The sequence below is a fragment of the Monopterus albus genome, unplaced genomic scaffold, assembly GCF_001952655.1.
Source record: "Monopterus albus unplaced genomic scaffold, M_albus_1.0 scaffold14.1, whole genome shotgun sequence".
NCBI lineage: Eukaryota > Metazoa > Chordata > Actinopteri > Synbranchiformes > Synbranchidae > Monopterus > Monopterus albus.
Window position 1 is genome coordinate 1,193,165 of NW_018127894.1, and position 9,989 is coordinate 1,203,153.

The window sequence follows — 9,989 nt, forward strand, 5'->3', positions numbered from 1 at the left end:
ATATTTATAGTTCTATTTCTGTATAAAATAATATCAGGGTTCAGTCCAAAGGGCTGAGTCTCTTCCCCTCTGGTAGGAATGGTTGATTCTGTACAGGTGCCAGCGCTGCTCTCAGCCCATACGAGCTACTTCGGCTCCTTTTGGCGCGTGTGGTCCAGTTCCAGCAATCTGACCAGGCTATTGGGCAGCGAAGAGATGGGAGGGACTTGAAGAGCATCCATATTCTGAGATCAGGCAGTTTAATTTCTTGTCAACAACCCCTTGGGTATAAAAGTCTGTTTTCGCCAGGTGTGTTCTCCGCTGTGGAGTATGAAGGCCTCAATGCCATAGGCTTCTGATGAAAAACAAACAAAACAAATGCAACAAAACAAAAACAGAAATCATGTGCTTTCCATTTCTGTACACCTCTGATTTAGTCTCTTGTTAGCTAATTCACTTGTTGTTTAGCTAGCTACCATGTTTACAGAAGGACACTGTTATCATGTGTGTGCTCCAAAATCAATTTGTAGATTTGTATCGTAAACGGCAAGTGAAAAGGCTTGAACTGAGTAAGACCAAAAACAATGTTTATGACACACAATATGAATAAAACAATGATGTCATGTGACACCACAAATTTGACAGCAGCTCAGAGAACAGTGGTCCTCCTGACGTAGTAACTAGGAACATGTTAAAAATACATGTCCCTTGTGCTAAAGAACCCTAAAATAAAAATAAGAAAGTACCGAATACGAAAGTAATGCACACCCGTGGCTGGGCAGTTTAAGACAAAAGAAAAGTCTGATGTTAAAATGATTATTAACAGCATTAAAAAGTATACTAAACAATGACATTTAACATAATGCAACATTAGACTGACAATAAAACTTTAACAACAGAGAGAATGCTCTCTTTGTGCTACCAGTAGCCTTTGACAATCAGGAAGGTTTGGCTTCAACAGAGCAGACAGGCGAGCTGCCAGTCTGCACTGTCGCATCTGTACAAGAGCTGTCATATTTGTCATAGTTGTCATATTGTCTCTATTGTTGTTTTTAAAGCAAAATCTCATGGTTAATTAAGTCGGCATGGATCTCTGTGATTGGTTGAACCCGTTGCCAGATCTGTGAGCACATCCCTTTTTCCTCCCCTCTGGTAGCTGTGAGGGGTTGGATTTGAAGGGGGTCAAGTGAGTGGATGGTGGCTGAGATGGGACACTTGGCACACTCCTGAGAGGTTTGACCAGGGAGGCTGCTCGGTGGGAGTGGTTACGTTGCATAGTGGTCAAAACTCCCCAGGTACTCCAATGCTGCCCTGTAGCACAGCTGGTACTGGTCCTGGGAAGACATGGGAAGACAGTGAGCTAGTCTACAGGCATGGCCAGGAACATTATGGTTATAGCTACATTTTGGATGGCCATCTCATGATACATCTTCATTCTGTGTTTCAGGGTGTTCAGGTGACATGGAGGTTTTCAACAAAAATCCTGGTTATGTCCTGAACTTTTGTCTCTGTGATCTAACTTTTATGACATTTCACTGCTTAATGCCAAATAATCACGGGTAAACTCACTACATGTAAATACCTAATTTACTGCACGTAATAGAAGTCCATTATCAAAATGCCAAATTTAGGTGACGTATTTGTGACAAAATGATCCGTTCAAATGAGTAACAACGTTGACAAATAAAATGAGTGTTTATAGGTTTCTATTCTTTTATATCTTAAAATGTGAACTCATTTGAATTCGCACCATGACCTCTAAAACCTCTAATAAGGAAGGATTTGTCTCTGAGTCCTTGTTTTAGTAGAGCACTCCACAAAGCTTTAAATATTACATTGATTTTGCAATACCACCCTGTTACTGTTGGATTTTAAGCCCAAGAATAAGAAGAATATTCTTGTCAATTAGTCTGTTTTTACCTCAGTCTGCACCATTGCAGGCCGCTGGGTGCGAAGTGTCTTCACTGTCTGGAAGAGGTCAACCACGCCCTCGTACCTCATCCTCTCCAGCACGATGCTGAGGGTGATGAAGACGCCGGTCCTGCCCACCCCAGCACTGAGGGGCACACAGACAGGAATATTCATTACATCTAAGGGTTCTAAACTTTTCAGAACTTTAATGAGGTTTTATTAAAAATGTGACATGCAAAAACTAGCAACTGAGAGTAATTCTTAGAAACAGCTTTAAATGGTGAAATGCCATCATTTATGAGCATGTATGAAGCAGCAACCATGCTTAGTGGACCACATAACCCCAGTCCTGGCACCTCTTCACTGGCTTCCTGTGCGTTTTAGGGTTCATTTTAAGATTCTTTTATTTGTTTATAAGTCCTTGAAAGGGCTTGCACCATTTTATCTTGTGGAACTTTTACGTCCGTATAATCCGTCGCGGTGCCTTAGATCAGCTGATCAGCTTCTTCTGGAGGCACAGAGGGCCAGGCTGAAAACTAGGGGGGATAGAGCTTTCGCTGTGGTGGGTCCAAATTTGTGGAATGCTTTGCCTCTTTATATTAGGCAAGCCCCCTCGTTGTCCATTTTTAAGTCTTATTTGAAAACCTATTTGTACTCATTGGCGTTTGGCCAGGATTGAGACTCTGTCTGTAGTGCTATAGTGTATGTTTTATTGTTTTCATTTTTAGTTATGCTGTCATGATTTTTGACTTGTATGATATGTTAAGCACTTTGGTCAGCTGTAGGTGTGGTACAGCGCTATATAAATAAAGTTGAGTTGAGTTGAGTGCACATATCTGTCTTAACCTTGTCATTAATCTGTGTCATCTCTCCTCCTTACCTGCAGTGTACAGTGATTGGTCCGTCCTGTCCAAACTGTTCCTTGGTTTTGTGCACTTGTCCAATGAAATCAATGAAGCCTTCTCCAGTTTTTGGCACTCCTTGCTCAGGCCAATCAGTGAACTGGAATTGGCGGATTGTTCTGGACTGACCATCCTGAGAAGCAGCAAATAAGGAGTTGAAATACATTTAATAGAGACAATGCTGTGAAAAATTAACATAAGGTAGATGAATAATTATGAAAAATTGTCTGTATAATTTAGCTGGGTTCACTTGAAAAATAACAGTAACACCCTGTTCCACGTTGCTGCATCTGCTCACACCCTCTCTCTGCAGAGCTTCACTCTGCTGCGCACTCAACCAAAAACCAAACATGCTACAGCAGAGTCTCTCAGGTTGAGATCAACAAGTATAATAACCCTGCTGTTTTTCACTGCAGCCATCTAATCATCCAGTTTACACCTGGGATGTGATATGACTGAAGCTGACAGTCTGGTAGGAGAGCAAACCACCAAAGATCAAGACTGACAAACACTGAACAGCAACACGTTTGACAGCACTGTCGTGTCAGTATGTAATAATTTTTTTCGGTAAAAATCAGGAGCCTATTTTCAAATCTCTCTCGCTTTCGGTGCGTACATACAGTGTGCGTGTGTGTGTGCGTGTGTGCATTAAGGAGTGAATGTGAGATTAGGTAGCTGCTGTGCTATGAGATTTCTGATGACAGTAAATTGTATTTATAGCTCACTGAAGCTACTGCATCACAGGGAGTTCCAGTACTGACCCTAAGGGATTGAAGGCTATGCTTTTCATATATTTTCACCGTGATCTCTTAACACATGTGCACATAGTTAGATCCTCAAGCACACAAATACACACACCCACATGCACAATCCAAAGAGCAAGCACACTGTTACTAAATCCGTTCGATGGCACATCCACTTGATGTCAACCTGTCTAGAGAAATAACACAGGATGCATTCTGATCATCTCGACCTTGAAATCACAGCCGGTATAATTCGTAACACTTAGCGCGACTGTCAGCATTTGTATGAAAACCTAAAATTAAGATAGATTTGGGTGTATTTGTGTAAAATGCCAATCAATCCGCATCCCCTCCCGCCACGACACACAGACATGTCAGTGCACAAATACACACACACACACACACAAGGGCAAACTCACAGAGACTCACACAGACAGAGTAAACTCAACATACCCTGGCATCTGTGACTTTGAACTCTCGGAGGATGTATTGGGGCATGTTGTACTCAGCCATTGGATCCACCACAAAGTACTGGTACCTGGCTGAACGCTCTGCTGGCCAGTACTGATGGCACTTCTCCTACAAAAGAAAAGGGAGGCAAACATTTTCACACTTATATTTGAAGAATCCTTTTCCAAACACATTCAGGAAAAAAGACTTCTACATAATGACTGCCTGGCTTACAAGTGCAGGATATTATTAGTACAGGCTACTGTATTTTATTAGTCATTTTGAATCACGAGAAGGTCTCTGCTTATAAAAGAACATCTAGATAGACTAATCTGTAGTTTTGAAATACCGTCTGATTCATCTTAGGTGACAAAATATTTACATAATTTGTTTGTGTTCTTAACTACAGCAATGACGGCTTTTTTCATAAACTATGATTATGGATAAGAGGGTGATAAAAGCAGTAAAATACAGTTGAGTGCTGTCAGAATCACCTGCATTACCACAAAAAGCATCTCAATTTAAAATGGAGTGTGCTGATGCTTTTCCATATGGGAATAGTTTGAGGTTTTGGGAGATACACTTAATTGCTGAGAGTAAGATGAGATAATTTATACCTCTCTCCTGTCTGTCGTTTAAACATGAAGCTGGAGTCAACAGCTGGTTATGTTACTGTAGCTTGGACTAGAAACAAGGAAACTGCTAGTCTGACTGTGATAAGGTGAAAACAACCTGCCTATTAGCACCTTTTGACAGTTGCCAGTGAAGAGGCAGGCAGGAAACAGCAGGAGAGTGAGCGAGAGTGGATGATATGTAACAGAGGTCCGTGGCTAGAATCTAGGAAGTGGCTTCTGACAGAACCAGACTAGCTGTTATTTCATAGATCATCTTTTCATTGCATTTTACATGGGTGGGACTAAGATGCAACAAAAAGATACAAGAGAAGGAAACGTGGTGATTCACTTCATGGTTCAAGTCTTTGTGCTAAGCTAAGCTAACCACCTCCTGCTGCAGCCTTTTACTTAACCAACAGATGTGAGAGAGATATTGATTTTATCATCTAACCCTCAGCAAAAATAAATATAAATGTATTCCACAGAATGTTAAATTCCCATATTCAAGATTCACTCCCTGATTTTGTTATGATGCTCAGTAACCCCCCCCCACCCTAAACTCAATAAAGTTTATAGGTGAGTTGAAACTCAACTCTAAGCCCTGTTGTTCCAAAACGAGAATCCTCTTTTAATAAAGTGTAATGGGGTCATGCAGTGTGAATTACCAGTCTGCTCTGAATGCAATCAATTACTGACAAATCTGGCACAGGAGCATATTTTATCATAGATGCAGTTCTTCCACAGTGATAAGGAAGTTGGGTTGGAATGAAATAACACAGTAGCTCAGCTGATCCAGCTCAGTGCATAAAGATTGTTATCACCGACTGAAATGGTCCAGTGACCTGACAGGTGCTGCATGCAATCATTATAAGTACAGAATGTGTCTGTGTATTACCCGTCCCATCTCTCGTAGTTTTGTGAGCATGACGACGATGGTGGAATTGTGCTCCCATAACATCCGCCAGAAGTCTTCTGTGGTCTCGGCCAGTGGGCCCTGTGTGGCCAGGTAGGCCGTCTGCTGTCTGAAGATGTAAAGCACAGACAGGGGAGGCAGAGATTAAACATTATACAACATAATTATACACTTTATGGTGCTTTTACAACTGGTATTATAAAGCACACTGCAAAGCAATAACCAGATGCAGTTAATCCAGCCTACAACTGAAAATTTAGACCTACAACAAAAATCAATTACATTCAGACACAAATGTATTCAAAGATATTTCAAAGGCAATGGAGGTGCTTTCTGTGGTGTTCTATGAAAGCAACACATACCATGTGATGGATGTTTACATAAGAGACACCTACAGTAGCATGACTTGTAGGAAAGAGACCCCATAAAGGTGCCTTGTTTAAATGCATTTAGATGCAATCTGAAGAGAATGCAAGGTCCAGCTGTCCTTGTACTGTCTGTGTAAATGTCTTTGCAGTCATGCAAACAAGACAAATTCTTACAAATTTAATGAACTTAGCAAATGATCCTAGGAAACTAGTACCATCAGTGAGCTATTTAAGCCAATATAGATTCTCTCTTTCTTCCTCATTCCTCTCTGTAATACAGAATGAGAGAGAGCACTTGATATGCTCACAAAACTAGAGATGAGCTCATCCACTGAGGTACTAGAGCTGTGCTTGTGTCCTACGTGACTTTGGTCCGGCTGAGTAGTTATTTTGTCAAACAGCAGGTGGCAGCAGCGCATTGATCAAAAGAGAGAGAGAGAGAGAGAGAGAGAAGGAGATGAATAATCCACCACACAACCTTGAATGATCGTGCACATACACACTCACATCTGCACAACATGTAAGCATGCATCCAAGTGTACACATTTATGTGTGCAGTAGTTTAGTATGTATATTCAGACACTTAACTCTACACACTCACAGACACACACACACACACTCACAGTCACACACTGCCAGCCACAGTTGAACAGCTAATGAAGGTGCTTCAGGCAATGCACTAATGTGGAACTGGGAGATTAGAATATACTCTGGGCCTTGCACACACAAATAAAGAAACAACAAACTGGTGGAGAGAAGAGGAGATGGGATACAAGGAAGGCAAGAGAGTGAGGAATCAAATTAAAATGGAAACGGGGGAAAGAGAAATGCAAAGAGTGGAGATGTACAAAGTACAGAGAGAGAAGCTGGAGAGAGAAAAATGCGAGATGAAAAGAGTGAGCACTGGTCTCTCCAGCTGGTCATCACAGTGCAATGAAGGACTGACTGCTGAGGAGGAGAGGAAAGGAGAGGAGAGGACTAAGAAAAACAGAGAAGCAAAGAAAAGGAAAGAGATGAGAATGTGGGAAATGTAATAGAGGAGGAAAGCTTGGAAAGGATGCGAAGCTAGACAGGGGATGAATGCTAAATTTCAAATTCATAGGGTAGACCCCTCTAACCTCCCATAAAACGGCCCCTAGCCAAAACAAAAACAATTCTAAACGTATCACACAATACTGAGTTCTCTGCACAGTGTCCCGATGAGTGCGCTGCCAAACGGCACAAAGCACTCTCTGCAGCATCCCACATGACTGCAGTGCTTGAGGACATAGTGTTTCATTTCAACCTCATTACAATGCTAAAACTCCAGCCTGCATCGAAGCATATCCAAGGCTCAAGCCCTTGATAGTATAGCTGGAATCAATGGTTCGCCTCTCATTAGCTTAGCATATTATTGGCTTTTCTTGAAGGCGTTGGGGTGAAGGGCACTGGAGGCCCCTATTTAGTTTTAATTTATGCCTGGGCTTTAAAAGTGGCTTAATTACACAGCGCTGCCAGTGCACACAACAGGTCCCCACCCGGATATGTCTGTCTGTGCCACGATGTTTGGATGAAAAATTAAGATGGTGAGTAAGAGAAGAAGGTGGGAGGAGAAAGAGTTAGGAAAGAGGTGGGAAGGAGACAGATTAAGGGAGGAAATAGAGAGACAGAGACAGAAAGGACTAAAGATAAAAAAGGAAAGAAAAGGGAAAACGGGCTAAGCAGAGAACATAGAGACGAAAAAGGATAAAGAGAGGGAGGGGTCGGAAAACACTTCATTACAATCTCTACTGCTGCAATTACACTATTTACATAGCAACAATGAAGGGTTGGCCTCTGCAGAGCGCCTTCTCATTAACAACATGACTGGAGAAAGGGGGGAAGCTGGGAAGGTGGAAGCAGAGGCGTTGTCTCTGTCATGGCCGGTATGAAGCAGAAACCCATATGGACTGAATGGCATTTCACGCTTGCTAAATCCTTCCCCTCGCCGTACACTTACTGGCTGAAGTCAATCAGGCCTGTCTGTCTCTGCCCAGACTTATATAGATATAAAACACAGAGCTGCCTTTTCATCTTCCTCCCACTAGGAAGCAATTTGAACTCACAGAGCACACAAGGACAAGTAGTAGCTTCAGTATAAAAGTGGTAGTAGCTCAGCTGATGAGAGCCACAGACAGAGCTGGGAGTAATTCTTGCAACTGGATACTGCCCACTGTGGTCTCATCGTAAGTTCCCTCCCATACATTTTTATCTAGTCCAATGTGAATACCTACAGTACTATATTTTTCTCACCTGTAACAATCTCTGATGTCAGAAAACAACAGCAGATCTGTCACACACAGTGTTTTCAGGACACTGATACGATGTCTAGCATGTTGGCTCTGTACGCCAGGACAGTAGATTTGAAATAAAATGATGACTATGAGGTTATGCTACATCTCAGATTTAACTTAAGGATGTGTATATTGGCATCAGAGGGACCTTGTAGGATTATAGCTCCCTTTTCTCTATAAGCTCCCTATTTTAGGAGACAGAGTAATTTACGTCTGTCTGAAGTCCATGACTCTGCCAGGTCTGTACAGCAGTCATCTTCAATCTTTGCTTATTTTGGCAGGTTTTTTGCAATGATTTACTATTTCACTGTATGAATGTTATTATAAAACTGGGAAACTGTATAAATCTGTGTATAAAAAAGGGCTACAATTCCTTGACTGTTGCTGCAAAATGGATGTGAACAACCTCAAACATCCTTAAAGGATGAAGCTTTTGTTATTCTGTATTTTCTTAGGAAAAGACCAAAACCAACAATAAATTGATCCCACTAACAAGCACTGCCTCTGTAGACAAAGCCTGACGTATCTTCTTCCTCAGTGCTATAAAACTCCTCTGATGTCCAGAAACTATTAAAAACACATCAGTGAGCCATGTTGTTGCACTGGGTGACATGTTCTTTCATTATCATGAACAAACACACACTGAAGTTTATTTTATGCCGATCCCACATAGGCACCATGTCCTGCTGCAGTAAACACTCACTATCTGCACTTGAAAATAGTCCCCAGCAATTGCATCATTTACTCCTGTTTGTGTAATGTCTGATAAAAGCTATAGTGCCCAGCTGTGTAAACACATTGGTGAACCCATTAAAAAACATTAAACTATATATTTGGGAGCCGCTTTTTGCAACTAACATCTTCATTAGGAAGAAATGGGTTTGGGACTGAAATCCAAAGGTAGTGTGGCAGGTGTAGTGAGGCTGGAAAGCGCATGCATTGTTGACTTCTTGTTTTTTGGGGGATTTGTTGACAATAAAAATGTAGAATGATGCCAGCCTTGTCCTTAAAAGCTGAAATTCAGCACTTCTACCCCAAAGCCACTGTATTCAGCTCAAATCTTGAAGGTGAAGTCTGCTGACCTGTAGCCATCAATGCAGCTGGCGTTGATGTAGTCAGAGCCCTCGACGCCACGGATGGGCTGCAGGCAGACACGGGTGGACTCAAAAGGCATGATGTTGACCAGGCGGTTCTTGAACTTGTTGCAGGGTAAGTTGGCGCTGATGAATCGTGATGTGTGTGCTTTGGAGTTGGCCAGTCTCTGTTTATTAAAAGGTTGGAAGAAACCAGACAGGAAGAGAGAGATGGGGAGAAAACATATGTGACTTGTGACCAGAAAGAAATCTGAAATCCTCCTCTAACCAATCTTAACCCAGACTTAAGTTTTTCTGTCAGGATAAATAAGAAATACAATAGAAGAAACAGTGGTGTCAACTAGAGAAGGTGGCAGGTACTGGAGCCACCTAGATAGTTACTTGTAGGTATAACTACATGCAGTGGACTTGACTCCCTTGCTTGGAGGACTGTAAGCATGACAAGCTCAGTGCTGGCAGTGGACTGAGCACAGATAGATGTCACAGGAGTGTGTATGGACAGTCACTGTACTCCGGAAGAATGTGTGCACATGTGTTGTGGTCAGGGCATGTGGGCATGGAGGCTGTGTCCACCACATACACTGCAATCACCACATTCTCTCACTTTTTCACTCTCTGTCATTGGCAGGGGTGTAGATGCTATTATGACTTCAAACAGGAGGGATCATGGTCATAAGAGGGCTAATGGCAGAGCCGCGCTGGG

General features: G+C 42.1%; 1 protein-coding gene across 22 annotated transcripts in view; it reads right to left on the bottom strand.

Annotated features, from left to right (window-relative positions):
* Positions 1–15: 15 nt before the first annotated feature.
* Positions 16–9,989, bottom strand: part of ptprfb (protein tyrosine phosphatase receptor type Fb) — a 156,988-nt gene continuing 147,014 nt past the window's right edge. For all 22 annotated transcript variants that reach the window (XM_020591231.1, XM_020591233.1, XM_020591237.1 and 19 more), the window contains 6 exons: positions 9,275–9,453; positions 5,495–5,621; positions 3,989–4,114; positions 2,771–2,925; positions 1,900–2,035; positions 16–1,313 (listed from right to left, as the gene is read on the bottom strand). In XM_020591231.1, the coding sequence (XP_020446887.1) occupies positions 1,245–1,313; positions 1,900–2,035; positions 2,771–2,925; positions 3,989–4,114; positions 5,495–5,621; positions 9,275–9,453 (792 nt within the window). In that variant the 3' untranslated portion in view covers positions 16–1,244. The remainder of the gene's footprint in view (positions 1,314–1,899; positions 2,036–2,770; positions 2,926–3,988; positions 4,115–5,494; positions 5,622–9,274; positions 9,454–9,989) is intronic.